The sequence below is a fragment of the Diabrotica virgifera genome, chromosome 5, assembly GCF_917563875.1.
Source record: "Diabrotica virgifera virgifera chromosome 5, PGI_DIABVI_V3a".
NCBI lineage: Eukaryota > Metazoa > Arthropoda > Insecta > Coleoptera > Chrysomelidae > Diabrotica > Diabrotica virgifera.
The window spans coordinates 203,031,511-203,057,836 of NC_065447.1; the positions used below are offsets into that span (position 1 = coordinate 203,031,511).

General features: G+C 32.1%; 1 protein-coding gene across 5 annotated transcripts in view; it reads left to right on the plus strand.

Annotated features, from left to right (window-relative positions):
• LOC114324193 (uncharacterized) overlaps positions 1 to 26,326 on the plus strand; it is a 208,811-nt gene that overhangs the window by 92,887 nt on the left and 89,598 nt on the right. The window contains exon 1 of one of the 5 annotated variants that reach the window (XM_028271957.2): positions 8,976 to 9,145. The exons of the other annotated variants lie outside the window; for them this stretch is intronic. Coding sequence (XP_028127758.1) covers positions 9,088 to 9,145 — 58 coding nt within the window. The 5' untranslated portion in view covers positions 8,976 to 9,087. Of the gene's footprint in view, positions 1 to 8,975; positions 9,146 to 26,326 lie in introns of those variants that run through there. 5 annotated transcript variants of the gene reach the window in all.

Below are 26,326 nucleotides of genomic sequence, written 5' to 3' on the forward strand. Positions count from 1 at the left end.
GAAAACATGAAAAACTTTTGGACAAAATAAAATACGCGCCCAAAACAAACAAAAAAGAAAACTGAGAAAACACCCGAAGTTGATGATGTAGTCGAGGAAGCTGTTAAAGTGGGAAAGGAATTTCTGCTCGAAAAATTTGAAGTCTATTCAACTAATATCTATATGAAAACATATTCCCAAGCCGTTTGGAACAATATTTTAACGATATTAATGGAGATCCTGGTGCAAAAATCGAAAACTATAAGACCTATTATAAGCTTCCTCACCCATTTGTATAAACTTTTTACCAAAAGAGTCATTTGTTCTTTATGCCTTGACATTAGAGTAGTTACCTATGCAGTAGTATGTATAGATTTAGATATTAACATTTCCAAATAAAACAAAAAAGGTAAAGCTGTGTCTAAATTTAGACTTATACACAAATAACAGTGTTATTGATTACAATGAATAAAAAAGTATGTACGTTTGTCCTTGAAGTATTCATATTTTATTAATATTATTACATTAGTGATAGATTAATGATGCAGTTACTTATCAAAGTTGACACCCAAATAAAAAATATTAGCGTGTAGGTATGTACTGGCAAATAGTGATAATCACGCCTTTCTTAGTGGTTTCCTTTTTCTGTCATAATTTGTATAAGTCCTTGAAATAATACCACCCGACTTAAATAAGATTATATCATTTTATTTTGAGATAATATGTACAGCTAAACAATTAATAGAGAGATTGAATATCCTGATGGTTATCTTAATCCTATTTACCGCCGCTTACAAAAACAGTAGATGTTTATAGTGCTGTCAAATTATTAATTTCTTAGTTAATCAATTCACTCAATTCGATACGTACAACCAAGCTATGGAAAGCAATGGAAGACATCGATTTTCCACGAATAATAATAAAAGCAGTAAAAGAACAAGAATAATAAAGTAGCTATCAAAACGGACACTAGAATATGACATATTCAATTTAAGACGACGAAGGAACTACTAGAGGGCTACTTCACATTCCGAACCCTGTTCAAAATATTCCTGGAAAAAAAACCTGAAATCATGGAAAAGAAAGTACAAAGAAATGGGTAAACCAGTAAGAAACGAATATCTACATACGCTAAGTTTTGTTAACGACCAAATAGTGATCTCACAAGACGAGGATCATGATGAGAAAACATCAGTTTCATGATGAGAAAACTGGAACAGAAATATACAAAGAATGGGATGGAAATAAACCTAAAGAAAACTTAATACCTAAACGGAGACTACAGAAATAAAACATCTAGAAATAGACTAAGGTCTTCTTCTTTAAGTACCGTGCCCAAATTTTTAGGCGTGGGTAGCTTCCATAACAATTTGCCGATATCGTTCTCGATCTTGTGCGGCATGTAACAATTGATCTGCTGATAAGCCAGTCCATTGACGAAGGTTTCGGAGCCATGAATATTTCTTTCGACCAATTCCTCTTTTTCCGTCGATCTTTCCATTGAGTATTAACTGCAGCATCCTGTATCTGCTACCTCTCATTATATGCCCCAGATATTCAAGTTTTCTCTTTTTTATCATCTTCATTAAGTCACCTTCGCCTTGACCTACTCTGTTTAAGACTTCTCTGTTTGAAATGCGTTGAACCCAAGATATTCTGAGCATTCTACGATACGACCACATCTCAAAGGCTTCTAATTTGTTCATCATGTTAACCTTCATGATCCAGGTTTCACATCCATATAGTAAAACAGGATACACGTAACATTTTAGGAACTTGATTCTTAGTTGTAAGTTCAGCTGAGAGTTGCTCAGAATAGATCTAAGTTTCATAAATGCTCCTCTTGCAATTTCTATACGAGTTTTAATTTCTTCATCCGGATTTAGTGTCTCGTTTATCCAACATCCTAGGTATTTAAAATGGTTAACTTTTGTTATTGACTCATCACTGACAATTAGTTGCATAGGGCCGACGTCTTGTTTACTAACCACAAGTAACTTTGTCTTTGTTGCATTTATGTTAAGTCCGTTATTGGAGCATTCTCTAGTGACTCGATCAATAAGGAATTGAAGATCTTCGATATTTTCAGCCATGATCGCGGTGTCGTCTGCATATCTGATGTTGTTAATAGTTTCTCCCCCGATTCGAACTCCACATTGTCCTTCAAAGGCTTCATTAAGACTAAGGTAAACAAATAAAAATAAAAAGTAGACTAGGACAAACAAGAGACTGCATACGAAAATTTAACTTGGTACTGTGGGATAAGAATATCAACATAAAAACAAAAAGAAGAATATACAGGGGGGTCTAGGACATTTCGCCGTCGCCGTTTCGCCGTCGCCATTTCGCCGTCGCCGTTTCGCCGTCGAACCATTTCGCCGTCGCCGTTTCGCCGTCGAGCCATTTCGCCGTCGCCATTTCGTTGTTAGCATTCGTACTTATAATTTCGGGATGATCATTACTTGTACTTATATAAGTTTTGATTGGTTTTCGAACGATTATATACTATCACTTATCACTTTTGCATAATGAAGTTTTTTATTTTTGATACAGTAAAAGCAATTGAAATTGAAATCTCAATATTGTTTATTTCCGGGAATTTTCCGGGACATTTAGTATAAAAAAAGTTAGTATGTTATCACGTTATTGTGACATTTAGTATAAAAAAAGTTAGTATGTTATCACGTTCTTGTAAACTTAACCAATGCCGGGATGGCGATGGCGAAACGGCCGACGGCGAACTGGCTCGACGGCGAAACGGCCGACGGCGAAACGGCCGACGGCGAAGTGGCTCGACGGCGACGGCGAAATGGCGACGGCGAAACGGCGACGGCGAAACGTCCCAGTCCGTATACATATATCCGTAATATACATATATTATAATACCATGGCAAGAAGTATCCTGACGTATGATATGGGTGTGAAATTTGGAAAATAAATAAGAAAACAAAAAACAACATAAGAGCAACAGAGATGGAATTTCTAAGTTGAAGCTGCAGAGTAACAAGAAAAGATAGAAGAAATATCATATATAACAAGAAAAGAATGAAAATCAACAAAATAATAGACTACGGGCCGGTTGTTCGAACGCCAATCAAGAAGTTGATTATAATCAATCATTTATTGTAATCAATTTTCTTGATGGGAATCAAATCGCGACATGAAAAATACATGTAAAACACTAATCAGTTATTGATTGTAGGTAAAACAGTAATTAAAATATAGCCGCAGCTCTTAAATTATTAAAAATTGCTTATTATTATTATTGATTTGTAAGTAAAAACAAGAAATTAACATCAGAAAGAGTTTAATTGTGTTTTATTTTAAACTAAAACCAAAATAATAAAATAAATCAGTCAACATAACCTCAAAATGCGACATCTGTCAGAAGTACGCTTAATCAAATATAATTGTAATTAAATATTTAATAATGATCAGTTTTGATTAGCGTTCGAACAACCGGCCCTAAATCGAACATAAGAGATTAACCTTGTACGGACAACGGACATGTTAGAAGAGCAGTCCAAAATCGGGGATAAATAGAATAACAGAGTGGAGCCCGATAGGAAGAATAAAGAGAGGCAGACACCGAAGATTCTTCAGAGATGAAGTGGACGAAGCAATGGAGAGAAGAAGTCTGCAGAAAGGGGACTGGAAAAACAGAAAAAACTGGAGAGAACGGTTGAGTGAAGGAACGGTTGCACTTTACTCGAGGGCTTCAGAAAATCTCATGGGGAGAAACCTTGTACCCTGTTAAGGTACCCCTACCATATGTGGACTCGGTGTGCGGGGTGGGCACATCTTAAACTTAATATATGGGTGTGCGTTGGGAGCAGTCCTTAAAAAAATCTACCCTTAGAAAACTCGATAACGTCAGATTAAGACAAGATAAGTTAAGTACATTTTAATGTTAAAATGGAACTGGGCAGAACACATAGGAAGAATGCAAGACTACCGTTGGACGAAGCGAATTCTCAATTAGCGACGAAGGGCAAGCAAAAGAAACAGAGGAAGGCCTCTAACAAGATGGACTGATGATATTAAGCTAATGGATGGACACAACTGTATGTAAAAAACAGCTATGAATTTACACACCTAAAGGGTCGTTTAAACACAGCGATAAATCAAACAACTTATCAAGGTCAATCGAGTTGTTGCAACTTATCATTGTGTGTAAAGGATCGTTTAAACACAGCGATATATCAAACAACTTATCAAGGTCAATCGAGTTGTTGCAACTTATCATTGTGTGTAAACGGTGCATCGCACGACTTATCAAAGTTGGAGTTGGGTTGAGGTTGGTATCAACTTATCACAAGGATCGAGTTGTTTTAATTTATCGTCGTGTCTAAACGGTACAGCGATTTATCATTGGACTTGGGTCGTATCAATTTAGGAGAATCTTACCGTATTAGAATTTATTTACATATATAATTAAATAATGTACAGGGTGATTGATTAGTGGGGTAAAGCTACGTAGATCCGTTATAGTAATAGATAGCAATAAAAGTTAATAACAAAAATTGTAGCCAACTTTTAGATTCACATTTATAAAATTAATTAGAATGTTACATAGGGTGTTCGATAACATAGTGGCAGAAATCATAGAGCAAAACAGCGAAACCAAACAAGTTTGATTTCTCCGCTCGCACTCTTTGTTATTTTTCCGAAAAATGAATCTCGATGTCCTGATATCTGAAGTGTTTCAAAGAAAGCTGTTTTTGAATCAGTAAGATTCCCTATTCAGATGACGACGATGGCTTTTTAAATTTATAACTTTATGCAATTTTATAATTAAATAAATATTATGTAACTTAATAATTATTATTAGTTCTACGTTCTACAGTGTGGCAAAACCAAATGGAATAAATTCATTATTTCGTAAACCGACGACTAAAAAATCCGGACATATTTTTAAATTATGATTTTTTGGCATTTACATACTAGTGACGTCATCCATCTCGAAGCTGAAATAAAAAATATACATGCGGACCAATGTAAAAAAGGTCATTTCATTGTTGTCTTCTTACCGGCGTGAGAAATACAAAATAAGATTTACTATTTTATTTGGACATAAGTCACAATTCGAGTTTGAAATCAAGTTTACTTGACGTTTCGAGTTTCACTTCGGAAATCGTTATCAGTATATAAAAAAACATTCATAAATTAAAAATTTAACTTTTGTTTCTGGTGAAGCAGCGCAGTTGGAACAAGCAGAATATTATAATTATTGTCACCGGAAAGCGAAAAAGGTAACGCACAACTTGAAAGAACTTATATATTTCTAACTTCGTTTCTGGTGAAGCAACGCAGTTGGAACAAGCAGATATATATTATAGTTGTGTCACCGGAAAGCGAAAAAGGTAACGCACAACTTGGGAGAACCTATAGATTTCCAACTTGGTTTCTGGTGAAGGAACGCAGTTGGAACAAGCAGATATATTATAATTGTGTCACCGGAAAGCGAAAAAGGTAACGAATAACTTGGAAGAGCCTATAGTTTTCTAACTTCGTTTCTGGTGAAGCAACGCAGTTGGAACAATCAGATATATTATAATTGTGTCACCGGAAAGCGAAAAAGGTAGTCCCTGAAAACTATAGGTTTTTCCAAGTTGTGCGTTACCTTTTTCGCTTACCGGTGACACAATTATAATATATCTGCTTGTTCCAACTCGTTGCTTCACCAGAAGCGAAGTTAGAAAACTATAGGGTCTTCCAAGTTGTGAGTTACCTTTTTCACTTTCCGGTGACACAATTATAATATATCTGGTTGTTCCAACCCTGTTGCTTCACCAGAAGCGAAGTTAGAAAACTATAGATTCTTCCAAGTTGTGCGTTACCTTTTTCGCTTTCTGGAGACACAATTATAATATATCTGCTTGTTCCAACTCCATTGCTTCACCAGAAACGAAGTTAGAAAAGTATAGGTTCTTCCAAGTTGTGCGTTACCTTTTTTGCTTCCCGGTGACACAATTATAATATATCTGCTTGTTCGAACTCCGTTGCTTCACCAGAAGCGAAGTTAGAAAAGTATAGGCTCTTCCAAGTTGTGAGTTACCTTTTTCACTTTCCGGTGACACAATTATAATATATCTGGTTGTTCCAACCCTGTTGCTTCACCAGAAGTGAAGTTAGAAAACTATAGGTTCTTCCAGGTTGTGCGTTACCTTTTTCGCTTCCCGGTGACACAATTATAATATATCTGCTTGTTCCAACTCCGTTGCTTCACCAGAAGCGAAGTTAGAAAACTATAGGCTCTTCCAAGTTGTGAGTTACCTTTTTCACTTTCCGGTGACACAATTATAATATATCTGGTTGTTCCAACCCTGTTGCTTCACCAGAAGCGAAGTTAGAAAACTATAGGTTCTTCCAAGTTGTGCGTTACCTTTTTTGCTTTCCGGTGACAATTATAATATTATATCAGCTGCTTTTTCCAACTGTGTTGCTTCACCAGAAACAAAGTTAAATTTTTAATGTATGAATGTTTTTTGTTGATATTTTCAACTCAGGCGCTCCAAAACCAACAAACCACTCGCAAACCCGTCCAAATACGTATTGCGAACCATCAAAGCTTTTGTTGAAAAACCGACAGAAGTTGACGTGCCTGATCCCTTGATCACGCATTTTTAATTACTTTTTCTTTTGCGTAGACAGACGAATAGGGAATGTTGTATACAAATTAAAGTACGGTAATGGTACTTTTTAATAGTGATATAAAATACAGGGTATCCCATTTAAATTTTACTGAAAAAATAATGTACCTACCTACTTGAGTTTTAACTCACCCTTTATTAGATATAAAGTAAATTAGCAATATCAATCATTTTTAAAAATTTTGACAATAAATAAAATATGGCATCAATAAACCATTGCCGTTGTGCTTATTTTTATTTATACAGTGAGTTGAACTTGTTACGATTTTCATATAAAATTGGTTATAACTTTGTAAATACCCTGTATAACATACCCAACCTTTAAACAGGATCTATTTGTTTACGATGAAAACTAGTTATAATTCATTGAAGGGTCTAAAAGGGTCTAATGTACACAATGGTCCCCTCTTCAACTTGTTGTGGTCAACTTATCGCAGCGTCTAAACAGCGTTTCAACCTCAACAAATCACAGCAACTTGTCATCACAACTAGTTGCTGGACTTATCGCTGTGTTTAAACGCCCCTTAAACGGTGCATCGCACAACTTATCAAAGTTGAAGTTGGGTTGAAAGTGGTATCGCATTGAATCGCAGCGTCTAAACAGCGTTTCAACTTGTCATCACAACTAGTTGCTGTGACTTATCGTTGTGTTTAAACGACGCTTAAAGAAGGCTTACATCCGACGATGAATACATTAGTAGCTGATGATGATGATGAAGTTTTGACGATTTGAGTTGGGCGTAAGGAAATGGGCGAGTAACAAGGTTACAAAAAAAGTGAATATTTCGCGAAATAAACAACAGATTGAAAAACTGGAAAATACGTGTTCGATATTTTTCAAAAATCTATCGAACATCACAAAACACGACTCCCCACGAAGGTGGGGTGGGGGTGACTTTAAAATCTTAAATAGGAGTCACCAGTTTTAATTTGGATTCCTTACGTAAAAATAAGTTACTGTTATTCGAGATATTTTTTCGAATTATGGATAGATGGCGCTATAATCGGAAACACGATTTCTGGAAATAGTATAGTATAGTTGATCCAAAAGATGGCATAACCCAGACATCCAAAGTGAAAGTTATCCTTCAACACCACATTGTTCTATATGATCCACACAATGTCCAGAAAAAAGTCACACCATTTTGAGCGTCGGGTTTGGGGGGCGGGAGAGGGGGGAGAAATCGGTAAATTCGTAGTTTTTTTAAGTTTTTCGCCAATATTTCTAAAACTATGTGGTTTGGCATGAACAACCCTCTATACAAAATTGTTCTACATTAAATTTTAAATAAAAAAGGCCCTATGCATAATCTTTTTAAAATGAATGGTTCCAAAGTTACGGAGGTAGTATAGTATACCTGGTCCAAAAAAAGGCCTAACCCAAACATCCAAAGTAAAAGTTTTCCTCCAACACCAAAATGTTCTATATGGTCCACATATTGTTCAGTAAAAAGTTACACTATTTTGAGCGTCCGGTTTGGGAGGGAGATGGGAGAGAAGCCGGTAAATTAGTAGTTTTTTTAAGTTTTTCGTCAATATTTCTAAAACTATGTTTTAGCGTAAACAATGTTATATACAAAAATGTTCTACATGAAATTTAAAACAAAAAATGTTCTATACATAATTGTTATAAAATCAACGGTTCCAGAGTTACGGAGGGTGAAAAGTCGAGGTTTTCGATACTTTTTATATTTTTTGGGTAATATTTATGATATAACTATACCAAAAACCCAGACATTCAAAGTGAAAGTTATCCTCCAACACAAAATTGTTCTATATGGTCCACATAATGTTCAGAAAAAAGTCACACCATTTTGAGCGTCGGGTTTGGGGGGGGGGGGAGAGGGGGGAGAATTCGGTAAATATAAAAAGTATCCGTAACTCTGGAACCGTTGATTTTATAACAATTATGTATAAACTTTTTTGTTTTAAATTTTATGTAGAATATTTTTCTATAGAACATTCTTTACCCTAAGGCATAGTTTTAGAAATATTGACGAAAAACTACTAATTTACCGACTTCCCCCCATCTCCCCCCCTCCCCCCCAAAACGGACGCTCAAACTGGTGTAACTTTTTACTGAACAATATGTGGACCATATAAAACAATTTGGTGTTGAAATTAAATTAAAAAATAGAAAACCATTACGCTTTAGTCAGTGCAAATTTAGCATCCAAGTCTCCCCTACTCACACCCTTTCAATTTTCACACGCAGACAAAATGTTTCACAAAAATGTATTTTCGGTGTCTGTAACTATACAATTTTTTTTAGTTGTCAACAGAAACATTAAAATTAATACCATTACGTTGCTTAAAAACAAATAATCAAGATAAGAATGATACCTTTATTATGAAGGTTTAAGACGAGCTAATCCAATTTGATATTTTTCAGTAGTAGGTATGTGAACAAAAGGTTTTTTGAGTTAATAGTGTTATTTTTTAAGTTTTTAAAATTATGACACTTACTAGAAGGATTAGACAAGTTAGTTTTAGGTTTGGTTTTATTAATGAGGGTACGTTATTTTTACTTTTTTTTTATTTTTTAAATATAAATTTAAGTCGTATTCCACCTGGTCCTTAATTTTTTTGTGTTTTGGGCCTGCCTCTTTTTTTCATTCTATCCCAGCGGTTCTCAAACTGTGGTACATATCATTATTTGTGGTGGTAAGCAATACGCAAAACTCACTTGCAAAACCAGCAGAAGCGCCCATCGGTTTTTTTAATTAGTATTTTGTATAACACCAGCAGAAAAAAGCTCATTTTGGCGCCTTCAAACAGGGGCACCCGCATGCAGTGCGTCCTTTGCAGGCCCGTTATTTCCAGCATATAAATTAGAGTTACTCGGAGAACGGCTCCATATCGTTCATTCTATCGGAGTGGCCTAGCCACTGCATCCTGTTTACTTTGATTTTTTTTTTATTTTTGAACAAAAATAATATTCGGAAATCGGAATATCAAATGAAATTTAGGGTAAAATTGTAGCATATCCCCACTAGAAATACTTGATTGCATTGATTCCACAAGAAAATAGTTTGAGAACAGTATTGAGATCAATTATTGAGAAAACATTAATATAAACAAAATACCAAATGAACAAATAAGAGATCTCTGTAAAATGCAGAATATCGTAAGATGGAAAAGACAGAGGAGACGAGAATACCCAGCATGTTACATAAATGGATAGTAAGACACCAGCCTGAAAGACAAAAGACTTAAAACGAATAGGCACCATACCACACTTAAAAAATAGCGAGATAACTTTAGGTCTAAATCCTGTTCTTCTTCTTAACCTTTAACAACACGCGCTGGCGTATTTTGTACGCCAGATATAAGAATTCTACTGCAAATATATTTAAAAAATTTATTTTTGACCTTGTTTATATCTCTAACCTATCACTGGAATGTGCTTTACAATTTGGTTTTAGTTTCGTTATAATCGGCGTTCTGGGAAGATCGTAATTTACAGTTTATTATTTGTTGTTTCCGGTGGTGGACAATATACGCCACGATTATATTAAAATAAGTAGTAATATAAGTACATATTTCAATTGTTTTTTAGTCATTGTGGCACAAAATATATTTTTCTTTATAAACAATACTTTTTCTCCTGTAAAAAACACATTACAAAAAATTTTTTATTGGTAATTTTATTTATCATGGAATCCAGTTATTCCATGATTTCAGTTATAAATCCCAATTGGCTTACTGAGAAGGAACTCCAGGTATTCACTGATGCCGAATAAGGTTTATAACAAACAACTTGGTGTATTTTTTCAAAAAAAAAAAAAGTAAACAAATCCGCAGTTTTTAAGTGTATTTTCTTATGGCGCATAAAGTACGCCACGCGTGTAGTTATGTTATAATTTGATGCGCGGGTAGTTAAAGGTTAATATTGATATAATATTAAGAGGAAGTATTTTTTTCAACAAGGATTTTTAACAAGATTCTGAAACTGTTTTCTTTTGGCATATCTAATTTTACTATTATGTATGTTTTATATTAATAAAATATTACTTTTGAAGGTGATATTAAATACTACCATAGAGATAACAAATTTTGACTGTTTTTGTTTGGTATTTTTTATTAATTTGTTTGTGTAATCTGTATCGTAGATGTGATTATGTATATTAATTTTTTAATTTTTGTACATGGTTGTGTGTTCGTGTAATGCGTGTTGCATATTTGTATGAGACTTATTCTTCGAGTACTTTTACCCCGCTATTATCGGTATGTTCTTGTTGTTGACTTTTTTTAATATTGGCAACCAAAGCCTGCTGCTGATGGGTTAGCTATACATTTTTCTTTTTTAATTAATTTTCATTTGGCTTTTCTCTTTTTCATGTCTGTTTCTTTCATAATAATTGATGTATTTTTCCATTGTACTCTGTCCTCGTTGTCCCAGGCATATTTGTACATATATCTGGGATCCCTCTAAGTCTGTCTTGGTGTATGATTCACGCTCGTTTACACTGACACTTAGTGACCTTGCAGTTTCTCTGACGTAAAAATTGTTGCATTCACGGGGTATTTTATAGATGCAGTTTTTGGATCTCTCTTGTGATGTTGGCTTTGGTTTTGGTACGATAGATTTTAGATTGTTGGTTGTTTTGATTGCTGTTATGATGTTGTACTTGTTTCCTAACCATTTCAATTTTTCTTATAAGCCCTTTACAAATGGTACTTGTCATCTTTAAATCCCTTCTTGTGAAGTGCTTGTGATGTTTTGTTTCTTTTTTTAATTTTGTGGAATTTGTTGTTTATAAATAATAGCGGGTATCTACAGGGTGATTGATTAGTAGGGTAAAGCTCAATAGCTCCGCTATAGTAATAGATAGCAATAAAAGTTAATTACAAAAATTTTAGCCACCTTTGAGCTTCACATTACAAAATTAGTTAAAATGTTACAGGGTGTTCGATAAAACAGTGGCAGACCTAACTTATGTTTTTTTTAATGGAACACCCCATATTTTATTTTATATTCGAAATCCTGTTAACTTCTCCATCACAAAAATATAAAGGTTTGTAATGTTATACAGGGTATTTACAAAGTTATAAACAATTTTGTATGAAAATCGTAACAAGTTCAACTCCCTGTATAAATAAAAATAAGCGCAACAGCAATGGTTTATTAATGCCATATTTTTTATTTATTGTCAAAATTTTTAAGAATTATTGATATTGCTAATTTTCTTTATATAAAATACAGGGTGAGTCAAAACGCAAGTACATTATTTTCTCAGTAATGTTAAATGGAACACCCTGTATTTTATATCATTATTGAAAAGTAAAATTAACGTACTTTAATTTTTATATAACATTCCCTATGCCCAAATTTATTAGTTTTCGAGATATTTTCATTTTTTTGAGCAAAATATTTTAGGTGTTTAAATTTATCTAAATTTTAAGTTAGCCATGACTGAATTGACAATTCAAGATTACCGATTATCAATGTAACACTGTAAGATTACCGATTATCCGGTAATCAATGTAACACTGTAGCAAATAAAGAAATATAAATAATTTATTAGTAATACATTTTACAAACAAAAACACAACCACTACATGCAACATTTTTGAAACAATTAAAAACTATCTTTTTATGTAAATGCAACAAATAAACAAAGAAAATTAGTAATAAATTTTACAAAAAAAAACACACAAACACAAAATACAATATTTTGTGAAGACAATTAAACACTATAGGTCTGGATCCCGCGTATGAAAAAAAAGTTGATTAATAGCAAGCTGAAAATTTGTTAATAATTTAAGAGTGTCTAGTCGAATAAACTTTGATATATGGGAACACTGGAACAGGGGCAGTTTTAATTGTGGAACAGGTTAAAAATTTGGAACGGTCACATCACGAAAACGACACATTTATTTTGTCCGACACAACAGACTTAAACTCTCCGTACAGAGATTAAACTCTCATGCAAAAATCAGACTGCTATTTATCACCTGTCATAATTCCTGTCATTTGACATATTCTACATGTTCCACTCATTGAAACACCCTTAAGCTATTAACAAATTTTCAGCTTGCTATTAATCATCTTTTTTTTCATACGCGGGATCCAGACCTACTACTTTTATATGTAAATGTAACAATGTAACAAATAAAGAACGAAACATAATTTATCAGTAATACATTTTGCAAAAAAACATGTTTGAAAAAATTAGAAGTTACTTTTAATAAAACGTTTTTAATATTTAATTACATAAGGTGTTCCTAACACATTTATGTACGCCTAAAAACGATCATTGAATGAGCAACTTACTCTACGGAGCATTTGTAAATTAACACACCGAAATACACTTTGTATTCTATTTTCCATCTCATCCCTTGTTGTTTGAGGTATTTTATATACTTCATTATTAACGTAACCCCAAAAAAATCAGTCCAGTTTGTTAAATTCTGGTGATTTGGGTGGCCACGCTACTAGTCCATTGAAAAATGAAAATATCTCGAAAACTAATAAATTTAGACATAGTGAATGTTATCTAAAAATTAAAGTACGGTAATGGTACTTTTCAATAGTGATATAGAATACAGGGTGTTCCTTTGAGTTCCTCTTTACTACATTTGCTTTTGACTTTGCGAATTTGTTTGCTGTTTTTCTCCAGTTCCTTTTTGCATGGTAGGCACTTTACAACTCCTCCTTTCCATGTGTTGGTAGTACAATACAATACAAAATACATGAACACACAACTATGGCAAAAATTAAAAAATTTCATTTACACAATCATAAATACGATACAGATTACATAAACAAATTACACAAAACTATCATAATTTGATACCCCTAGGGTAATACCATAACCTTCAAACAATTTTTCAACCACACATTGCTGTGGTATGTAAGATCTAGGTCGAGTATGTAATTTTTCAAAAGAAATACCTAACCTTAACAAACCAGGTTATAAAATCTTCGCAGAATTTTTCGGAATTTTTTTTTTTTTATTACTAAGACCTTCACCAATAATTGTGGCTCAATCCAATATAAACATAATACTTAAGAATTTTTATTTTTTTGTTATTCAAAATAAGTAATACATTGCCACCACAGTTTATTAATGTTTACGTTCTATAAAATTGGCAGTCATAAAGCTAGTACGACTGATTAGAAACATTTTATTAGCACATGATAATGTAATTTAGATACCAATGGAAAAGTTCAAAAGCGAGGCTATTAGGCGCGTGTTTGTCGATGAAAAAAATTAGAATTAAGTAATCGTGTTATTTTCTCATTTTCGCGTTATCTGTGTAAACAAAACAAACGCTTGTGTATATTTATTTTAATTAACAACTACCAAATATAAAGATTAGCTCTATTTTTACTAAATAGCAATATTGTGTTACCATTTTAGATGGTATGTGTGCGAATCTAAATAACAACAATTTGTAGACATAATATATAGAAATGCTGGCACACGTATTGTTGATTTGCGCAACTAGTTATAACCACTTTAGCACTGTATGAAATTTTGTTACTTATTTATAAGCTTGGATTGACGAGATGTAGTAGGAACTTCATTACTGCCACAGTTTACTGCAAAAGAATCAGTTAGTTCACTCTCGAATTTTGACGATTCCAATTTTGCAATCCACTCCTGAAACAAAATTTTGAATCTTCTTCTTAAGGTGTCTTGTCCGTATTCAGACGTTTGCCATCATCATGTTTACAAGTTCCTGAAACCTCTTTCTATCGGCTGCTGCGTGAAATTATTCTTCTATCGTGGTACCACACTATTGTCTAATATTACGCAACCATGAAAGTTTCTTTTCCTGCATCTGTTTCTATCCATTCTTCCATCCATCCATCCATCCATCTCGTTCCCTACACTTTTCTTTGTATTATAAGGCGAATTAGATGGTATTTAGGTCCTCTAATGGCTGAAGTATTCTGTTTTTCTCCTCTTTATGATGTTTATGAGCAGACGTTCTGAATTTATTATTTCGAGAACATCTTCATTGGAAGTGTGCGAAACCCGCGATATCTTACCACAATTCGAATGCTTCTAATTTATTTATTAGCATTGTGGTTATCAAAATTTTGAATGCGCGACGATAATGGCCAATCACTGCAAATAGAATAGTGCAGTCATTGAAACGTAAAATAGGTTTTTACCTCCGAAATTTTTTACTATGAACCGATTTACATGAGATTTTGGAAATCGGCTTATCTTACCCTTAACTTCAAAAGTAATATTGACCCGAATTCCGTTTTTTATTTTTAAGGGGTGAAAACAACCCCTTAATGGAAAAATAGACATTGAGCCATTTTATCGCCAGAAAACGTGTTTAATAATAAAGACTGACATTGTGAAGTGTTTTCTAACACAATAACCTCATGTGAAACTCATTTTCATCCCCTTGAATACCGTACAACCCTTGCAAACAACACCTAAATCGAAAAAATTTACAAAAAAATAATTTAGTATGACATAAAAAGATTTAAATATAGAGTAAATGATATTTTACGTTTTCTATCATAATTATTTAACTGTTAACCCCTTTCAACCCTTAAAATCAACCCCTCGATTAAAAATTGTATAAAAAAAGAATGTGTGTGTACTTTGTACGCACGTAAGAAGTTATACTTCTGTTATATGATTTAAACGAAATTAATATACTTTTTATTTATATTTTGTTTAAATATTAAACTAATTTATACTTACTACTTCTCAAACATTTTTATTAGAACAGTGCCAAAAATTAAAATAATAAAAGAATAAAACACACACAAACACATTAAACAAGCCACAAATGATGTCTGAACATTAATTGTCGAAAATTTTTTTAACTAAATACGTATTTTCTGAAAATACAATTATATAATAAATATACTTACAATCATAAAATGTATTAAAAAAAAAAACAAAAAGAAAGTTTCTATTGGGACTCGAACCAGCGCTGATAAGAGCGGTTGGTATTTGAATTCATTCGCCTTCTCCGCTTAGCCACGGACACTATGTGTCATTATTTACGAAGATCGACTAACTAAACGGATTAAACTTGTGATATTTTGATATTTTGAAAATTGATCAAATTATTTTAACTTTGAATTGAAATGATTTAGAATTGAAAAAATACAACAAAACATAGAGTAAAAAAACAATATATTAGGTGAATATTGATAGAAATTTTGATGGTAATCAAATTATATAAATAAAAGTATTACATATTACTATGTATTTTGGCAGATCAAATAGGTAGGTTTATACTCATGATACATTAACAATTATTACGTACCTGTTGCTTTTAAAAACTATTTAAAAGTCACTACAATATTATAAACTTTTTTGTTTCTGTCCTCACAACAATAAAACTAATATATTATACATTTGTTTACCTTTACCTTTACCTCCAAACCACAGCTGCCATATCGGATAATTTTTGACATGTCATTTGAACATCCAATCAGAACAAAGTTATAATGCGCATGCGCCGGGCTGATAGGTTTTAACATATAAAAAAATCACGCTCTATCGCCGGTAAAGAAGTATAACTTCAAAAATTTCTTTTGATAAACTACACTTGCGATCATAAAAAGCGGGTCACTCGATGAGTTATTCAAGTTAGATGTCTCGAATTTTCTAAACCTGTTGTCCGATTTGAGTGATTTTTTTAGTATGTTATAGCCTTATTTTTTAGAAATATCGCTATAATAATATTGTTGCTAGACCGGTAAATTGTCATTGTATACCGGGTGTAAAAATCATACTGTGTGTATTCCTAAAAGTTCGGAACACACTGTGGAATGTTTTAGCATAGATAAAATATTAAAATTAAAACTCAATTGTAGCCTTAGGCTCTCTTAACATTTTCTTTTTTGATTTATTTGTTTATGTTGGATAATAAAAAAGTTAAGCACTTTAATAACTAGCCATGTTCTTCATCAGTACAGGGTGTTTCTAAATAAGTGCGACAAACTTTAAGGGGTAATTCTGTATGAAAAAATAATGACAGTTTGCTTTATAAACATATGTCCGCAAATGCTTCGGTTCCGAGATACAGGATGTTGTAATTTTTCTTACAAACTGACGATTTATTTATTGCTCTAAAACCAATAGAGATATGCAAATGAAATTTGGTATTTTTTAAGAGGCAGTTATTGTGGATTTTTTGACATACAATTAATAATTCTATATTCACCATTGGCGTGCATACGGGTATAAACATTTTAGATACATCCCGTTTGCACGCCAATGGTGAATATAAAATTCTTAATTGTATGTCAAAAAATGCGCCATAACTACCTCTTAACATCTATCAAATTTCATTTGCATATCTCAAACGGTTTTAGAGCAATAAATAAATCGTCTGTTTGTAAGAGAAAATTCAACATCCCGTATCTCGAAACCGAAGAATTTGTGGTCATACGTTTATAAAGCAAATGGTCATTATTTTTCATGCAGAATTGCCCCTTAAAGTTTGTCGCACTTAGTTAAAAACACCCTGTATTGATGAATAACATGGTTAGTTGTTAAAGTACCTAACTTTTCTATTATCCAACATAAGCAAATGAATCAAAAAGCATAATGTTAAGAAAGCATAAGGCTACAGTTTATTTTTAATTTGAATATTTTATATATGCCAGAATATTCCACAGGGTGTTCCAAACTTTAAGAAAAAAAAATATCATTATTACACACGGTATACAATGACACTTATCTGTTTAGCAACAATATTGTTACGTCGATATTCTTGAAGAATAAAGCTATAACATACTAAAAAAATCACTCAAATCGGACAACAGGTTTAGAAAATTCGAGACATTTAACTTGAATAATTCATCGAGTGACCCGCTTTTTATGATCGCAAGTGTAAAAAGGATTTAAATATCGTTCCACGTTCTCGACAAAGCTATGCCGGAAAATGCTCTTTAAAAAAGTTCTTTAACGCTTAAAACTAACCCTAAATTAAAACATTGAATATGTATGATTTAGTTTTTGGGCCATGACTACTTCACTTTTGAAGTTATCACAACAAAAACCATTTTGAAGGTAATTAAAAGAGCTACAACTTTTTTCATATAATATGTAGTGAAAAACCTTTTATTTTGAAACGGTGAAGGGTCAAAGGGTTCGAGAGAGACTGTGGTTGCGCTACCGTGTGCTCTATAATCAATCATATCTTCGTCAATTTTTGTGTGATAGGAAAAACAAACAAACTAAAATTTTTGTCAAAAAAAAACAATTTTTTTATTATTACAATTTTTTACGTATCTTTCATTATTTTTGAGATATTATGAAAAGAAGGTATTTTTTTTTTAAATTCGAATTTTTTTTTAAATCGCGATTTATTCAAAAAAGGTGTGTTCCAAAGCAGCGAAACTACTAGAATCCATCAAACTCTTTATATTAAAGTTAATTCTAGACGGAATACGATTAATTTTAATTTTGGGGGAAATGGCACTTATGAAATCCATTGATTTAAAAAAAACATTAGATGTTTCTCTTTTTGAAGTTATACTTCTTTAGGCGTGATTGAGAGTAAAATTTCATAATTCTGCGCGCATGTGCACACAGACAGTATGTACTTAGTTGCAATGAATTGTTCAGAATTAAAAAACGGCTCCGAACTCTGGAGAGGAAACAGATAAGAGGTAGAGCATTGGACTAGAGATCGAGAGGTCGCGGGTTCAAATCCCGGACGATTCACGTTTTTTTTTTAATTTTTGGTAGTTTTAATAAAAAAATTTGAAAGTGGTAGGTAAGAAAGTTAGTTTAATATTTAAATTAAATGCAAATATTAACAGTTAAGTATATTTATGTCGTTGAAATTATATAATAGAAGTATAACTTCTTACGTGCGTTCAAAGTACACACACATTCTTTTTCTTTTTTTCATTACAGCTCACTCATTTTACGTACGAAAGACTTTTAACAGTGCTCATGTTAAAGCTTATTTTAAGCACTAAAAAAAATATTTTCTAATTAGCATGCATAAAATTTATTCGCTCCCCGCTAGATGGCATTGAATACATCGATTTAATTTTATACAAAATAAAAAACGGCTTTGATCTTAAATATCTCGCTTAATATTGCACTTAGAACACTCTTTAGAAACCAATTTGTTCATTTTTTTACCTGCTACAATTTTGTTTAATATAATATTATCGGTAAAATGCATATTTTTTGAGATATTTGCAAAAAACTCTTGAAAATCATGAGAAAATTCCGAATTTTCAATTGCCAATAACTTGAAAAGTATTGGATTTTTGAAAAAACTTTATACAACATTTTTTGCCTAAAATTAGGTCTTCTATCGATATCTGAGGTTATTTTGAAAAAAAAAAAATTCGCCACCGAAATGGGGTGGCAACCACCCCCAGGGTGAAAACGGAGTTCGGGGCAATATCACTTTTGAAGTTAAGGGTAGGATAAGCCTAATTCCAAAATTTCATGTAAATCGGTTCGTAGTAAAAAATTTCTGAGCTAAAAAGCTTCACTGACTGCACTAGAATGCCGTTAGCTGCCATTCGTCTTCGCGAAGGACTAACATTTTTGATACGCCTTCACCTAAATGCAACATAGAGAAGAAGGGATTTATGCGGAGGGACCCTACTGATTTTTTAGCATTGTAGATATTGTTTTACTACCCTATGTAGGTATATAACGTTATCCGATGTTTTCCGACTACCAATCGCCCCTTTGTTCGGTTGTTTCATTCCATAGGTCCTCCTCTATGTTTCTTTCTGTGCTCTTTCTTTCCTCCTCTATGCTCTTTGTCTTTTCCTTCGCTCCATCTTTTCTAGGTCTACCTCGTTTCCTCTTTCTTTCTGGTTGCCATTTTAATATGTCCTTTGGTATTCGTTGTTTATCCATTCTTTGTATTTGTCCGAACCAGATAACTCGTTTTATTTATAAGTTATCCGTGATTATTCTCTAACGCGGTTGTTGGTAATCCTTTCTCTTCAAGATCTTCCTGCTGCTCTTCAAAAATCCATTTCCGTTGCTATGAGTTTTCATGCCTCACAGAGCCTCTAAAGAGTAATACTTACTATGGTCTCCTATATCCTCTTATTTTCTTTGCTGACGGATTGATCCCATAAAATACTGTTTAACAATAGCAGTGTTCGCGCTGTACAAACCGAACGTATTCAGAGTAAGTTCGGGATTAGTTTCCAATGCGCAGGCGTCAACGTAAACTGATCCTGGACATGTTCAAGATTTTTCGCTCCGCGAACAATTTTCGGATTCGTAATGTAATGACGGGTTGCATACATTAAGATTAGAGAAGGAAGCCTTTTCTTGTCCCTTTCTTATTTCGAAATCAACGTCAACAAAAAATGCAAATGCAACAAATTTGTATTTCAACAAAGAAAAAGAGAATAACAGCAACAGGCAAAGGATTAATTTTCTATTCAATGCCTTTCTTAGAAGTTAGAAATCTGATTAGCGTCTTTATTATTTCGACAATATAATTTGGTATTTCCACGCCCGCCACGCCGTAATCCGGTTTAAATTTTTGTAGAGAATAAAAGATTGTTGAGATACTTGGAAATTGCAGCTTGTTGTTTAGATATAAAAATTACCTTTAACTTCTTGGGGGTTGAACATTATCTGAAGGAACGGATAAGTTAGTAAAGCAATCATTTCCAATTTTGATATATTGATTTTGATAGGTTGTGGCATAGTGTTGTGGTTTATTACACCACAAAAATAATGAAATATAACAAGACACAAGAAATGGTTTCAGAATAAGTTTAATGTGTTGTTTATGATTCATTATTCAAGAAGAGACTAATTTGGGCGGAGGTAAATTCCCCACCAACCAGTAAAACCATATATTCCGACAGGTATTTTCCTCACCAAACTTAAGGGTTTGTATTAATCCGGTAGGTATTTTCCTCACCAACTCACTCAGGTAATAAAATTAAAATATAGATGTAATTTAAGAATGATTATTATGAAAGCATCCGAAATCCGAATAAAAGACATATTTCCTTACATTATAATAATAGTTTATAATATAGATAATGTGCAAAACGTATAAATTATTATTTAATATTTACTATAATAAGAGACACACTTTACAAAAGCCATTATAGTCTGATTAGACTGATTATTTCATTCATAGGAGATCCTGACCAAGAGAAAGCTACAAAAATGCAAATTAATATTTTTTTCACAGAGGGATACCCCTCTATTAGTAAAAGACTCGTGGACTCAAGTGTATTTCAGTGTTCGGACACATTTGAATGATTGCATTATACTGGGTGTCCACTTATATTTTCCCCCATTTTAACTGCCTATAACTTCTAAAGGGCTCAAGATAAAAATATGCGGTTTTCACTGAAATGTTTTGTTTTAGTAAAAGTTTTGTCTGAATGGATTGAATTTTTTATATCGCTTTCAAATACGAAATAAAATATGGCGGATTTTTTAAAAAAACGTTGACTTTTTTTTAATGGAACACCCAGTATATTCTTTTGTAAACTGAAAGAAAGGTCATTCACCTATCTAGCGATATAAAGTTTTTCAAAATCGGTTGTCAAATCACTGAGTAATTAATTTTTAAAATGAGAGGTGCAACGTGGATATCACATACCTAAATAACATAACTAACCAAGTTATGTGATTTCCGCATTGCATCTCTCATTTTAAAAATTAATTGCTGTCATTTGACAACCGATTTTAAAAAATTTTATATCGCTGGATAGATAAATGACCGTTTGTTCAAGTTTTTAGGTAAGTGACTATTTTTTATATCGCTTTTAAATAAAAAATGGCGGATTTTTGAAAAAAAAAAAACGTTGACTTTCTTTATTAAAACACCCAGTATATTTTTTTTGTATCTTAAAAAAACGGTCATTTACCTATCCAGCGATATAAAATTTTTTAAAATCGGTTGCCAAATGACTGAGTAATTAATTTTTAAAATGAGAGATGCAATGTGGAAATCACATAACATAATATCATTTTGCTCAGTTATGTTATTTAGGTATGTGATATCCACGTTGCGTCCCTCATTTTAAAAATTAATTACTCAGTGCTTTGACAACCGATTTTGAAAAACTTTATATCGCTGGATAGGTGAATGGTCTTTCTTTCAATCTACAAAAAATATACTGCGTGTTTCATTAAAAAAAAGTCAACAACGTTTTTTCAAAAATTCGCCATTTTTGTTTCGTATTTGAAAGCGATATAAAAAATTCAATCCATTCAGACAAAACTTTTACTAAAATAAAACATTTCAGCGAAAACCGCATATTCCTATCTTAAGCCGTTTAGAAGTTATAGGCAGTTAAAATGGGGGAAAATATAAGTGGACACCCGGTATATAGCCTTTTCAAAATCTACAAGAACTTTACTAGGATTAATAGTCCTGTCGCCAGGGGGTGTACAACGGCCTCCTTAATTCAGATGGACTTACCCAAGTTTATTTTATGTATTTTGACCCGTAGAACACGAATTTTTTGGGTAACAGTCGATCCGGATGTCGATAAGATTGTTATAAACCAAGAACTTAAGGAATCGCATAACGGCGATTTTTCGCAAAACAAAACATTTTTTTGTATTCTTTGCGTAATTCTTAGCAAAAAATAATCCTACAATTTTTGTCGTAGGATGCATAGTTTTTGAGATAAACGCGGTTGAACTTTAAAAAAATCGAAAAAGTGCAATTTTTGAACCCGAATTACTTTTGATTAAAAAATAAAATAGTAATTCTGCTTAATGCATTTGAAAATTCAATTCAAATTCTATCGGTTTTGATTATTTGCGTTGCTAAAAATTAAGTTTTTATTTTTTAAACAAAGCCATAAACACATAGTGTTTCCCGTGCCCAATGCATGCGTTTTAATGTACGTAATCTACGTAGAAATTGTGTGTATGCGCGCCTACTCGTTCGATTTCAAATGAGAAATGCATTGAAAACATCATTCAATTACTACGTATTTATAGCTTTGTTTAACAATAAAAAAATTAATTTTTAGCAATGAAAGTAAACAAAGCAGATAGAATTTGACTTGAACTTTCAAATTCGGTAAGCAGAATTGCTATTTTATTTTTCAATCAAAAGTTATTCGCGTTCAAAAATTGCAATTTTTCGATTTTTTGAAAGTTCAACCGCGTTTATGTCGAAAACTATGCATCCTACGAAAAAACTTGTAAAAACATTTTCTGCTTAGAATGGCCCAAAAAATACAAAAAATGTTTTGTTTTGGGAAAAATCGCTGTTATGCGATTCCTCAAGTTCTTTGTTTATAACAATCTTATCGACATCCGGATCGACTGTTACCAAAAAATTCGTGTTCTACGGGTCAAAATACATAAAAAAAACTTGGGTAAGTCCATCTGAATTAAGGAGGCCGTTGTACCCCCACTGGCGACAGGACTATAAACTCAATTTCGAGAGCTTTAAAAAATTCTGATTTTAACAAATAAAAAGATTGTTTTAAGTTTCTGTTTTTTTGTTTGGCAGTAAACAGTAGGTATAATAAAAAAATATAATGCCCATCAATTAGCCCATGAATAGTGAATAATTACAAATAATATGTGGTTACAGTAATAATTGTGCCATACATAATATATACGAGAGGGGCAAAATTATGGAATGAATTAATTTTCTCTAAAATCGACGATTTTGAGAAAAATCCCGAAACAGGTCGATTTTTATTATTAAATTAAAATTGTTTGGTCTATATTTCATACTAGTGACGTCATCTATCTGGGCGTGATCACGTAATCAATGATTTTTTTAAATGGGAATAGGGGTCGTGTGGCTGCTTATTTGAAAGGGTGTTAAATTCTCTATTCAGTAATATAAACATTAACAATTATTTATACAGGGTGGCCAAAAAAATAATTTTTGGATTAAATTAATTCACGAAAAAAGAAGAATGTATTTAATTTATTTAACTCAAAATACATTCTATTGCTGCCATAAAATAGAAAAAAAAGTTTATTTCGTAAATAAACATTGCTTTTCGCTTACATTTAATGTTCAAACTACCAAGAGACAGGAGAGGAGGCTGTTTGAGATTTAATTTAAGTGAAAAGAAATGTTTATTTGTAAAATAAACATTTTTTTTTTACTTTCTGTCAGCAGTACAATGTATTTTGAGTTAAATAAACTACATACATTCTTTTTTTGCGTCAATTAATTTAATTCAAAAATTATTTTTTGTATTAGTATAAATATTGATTTTAATGTTTATATTACTGAATAGAAAATTAAACATACTTTCAAATGAGCTACTAAACGTCCCCTACTCGCATTTAAAAAAATCATCGATTAGGTACCTACGTCATCACATTCAGATGGATGACGTCACTATTATGAAATATAGATATGCCAAAAAATTGTAATTTAAAAATAAAAATCGACCTGTTTCGGGATTATTTTCCAAAATTGTCCATTTTAGAGAAAATGAATATATTCCACAATTTTGCCCCTCTCTGTATAAAATTCAATGTGGCTAAAAGTCTTATATTTGTTTCACAACTAAATACAGTTATCTCAGTTTTGGCACCGTTTATAAAGAGAAAATGTTCCCCCTTGGTTGTTTTTTGAGCACAGCTCTTCACAAATTCTTGAACCTCATCAATATTGGAAGGAAGTCGACCAGGCATCATTTTTCGTCGATAATTATGTAGATATATTTTTTCTTATGTAACTGACATCAATCGTAGTAATTGTTTCAGGCAAATTAGCTGCAAGCTCTTGGCGAATAATTTTTGCTGATTTTTCAGTATATTATTTATATATATTATTCTCTTTTCTCTTCGGCTTTACGTTTACAAGAGTTAGAAACAATTTTTCGATCTATCTTCTTACGATCTGGTTCATGATTATGTTATAGGCTACTTCTAGTCATTGTGAAATTTGCCCCAATAGTAAACAATTTCGCACTACAAGTTGTTTTAATACCTCCAGAAAACTTCTTCACTTTTTAAAACTTTCACCTTATAAAAAATAAAATTTTCAAATACCAGTAAAGGTTTACCGCGATTACTTTCTATTAAACATGCCATTTTTGTCAAAATTCCAATTATGACTAAAAATAAAATACTATAATTAATTAATTAATTATTATAGTAGATAAACTCTACTCTAATTTTATAGTAGATAAATAATTCCCTTGAATGCCTTTTAGTAAAATCTACATGAAACAACCATTTCAGTTTTGGTGAGGAAAATACCTGTAGGATTATGACATACCCTTCCAAACGCAGGCAACAAATTATTTTGGTGAGGAAATTACACCCGCCGACTAATTTAACTCATAAATTAAACTGAAAAATAAACCAGAAGAATATGTAGGTACTTATAAGCTCATCTAGATAGAAGAAATTAAGTAAAAACAGAGTACCTACAATTTATTGTAATACTACCGTAATAGATAATTATCGAATATCGAATGAAAACTAATAAGATAATAATACTAGAAAAGGTACCTACTTATTTATAAACATACTAAATGGAAAACACTGACAAAAACAACTAAAAAAGTTTTAATATAAAAAATATTAAAATTTGTTTGAAGAATATTGAAATGATACAACACTTTACATAATTTAAAAACTTTAAAAACCAGAATATACATCTACAAGTTGTTTAACAAAACAATATTTTAGGTTAAGAATTGGACGGACTAAGAACAGAATAATGGTCGGAATGTCAAGAAATTCTTCCCAAATATTTTGTGCGCCTGTGCGAACTTAAAATCCGAAACAAAATCCTCGAACGTCGAGAGGGTATCCCTGACACGTTCTTTTTTCTGTACTGCGCGAACACCGAATTAAAAATCCGGAGGGTGTTCAGGGGGAAAAATTCGACCTCCGTGAATGCTCGATTTTGTAATGCGCAGGCGTTCTCCCTCTGGGTACGTTTGGGTTGTCCAGCGCGAACAAAGCTATTGTGATGGACTTCAGTGCATTTCACATTTATTTTGTTATTTATGATTATTTTTTTCACCTGTCAAATTCTGACGTTTTTGCTTTTTCAGCCAATCACCAGGCGTCGTTCTAGCCAATCATTGAGTGTAATACTGATAAAACAGCTTCTTCCTTGATAAAACAGTCTCTTCCCTGATAAAACTTAAGGAATTTCACATAATACGTTACGAACGACATTGGAAAATCTCATATTAGTTATAAAAATTGTGTTTTTAATAATTGTTCATTTTCGATTTTAACAGTTTTTTATGTATTAACAATATAATAAATAAATTGGTTAATTTTTAAATCATAAAATAATTTATCTATAACCTACTTAAGACATTGATCCTAGTTGTCTTAAAAATATTTCACAGATGCCCGTATTTACTAATAATACATATTGGTTCACAAAATAATCTTTTCAAATACCACTCGTCCTCTAAATTTTGCTTGATAAATTTTTTCGTTTTCATACTTAAACTTCTTTATTTAGGGAAAGATCACTCAAACAAACCGAAATGGATAAAATCACTCGTCCTTCGGACTCGTGATTTTATCATTCAGTTTGTTTTCGTAATTTTACCAAATAAAGAAGTTTTCGTGAAAACAAAAAAATGTATCGATAAAATTTAGAGGACTAGTGGTATTACCTTTGATTATAAAAATATAAACGATATAAAATTAATATTATAAAATTATAATATTAATTTCATTTAATACTATATAAAACTAACAAATGTTGAAAATAACTAGAGTCATTGACATTTTTAAAGAAAAAAATTAGGATCTCTTCAATTTCAAAGA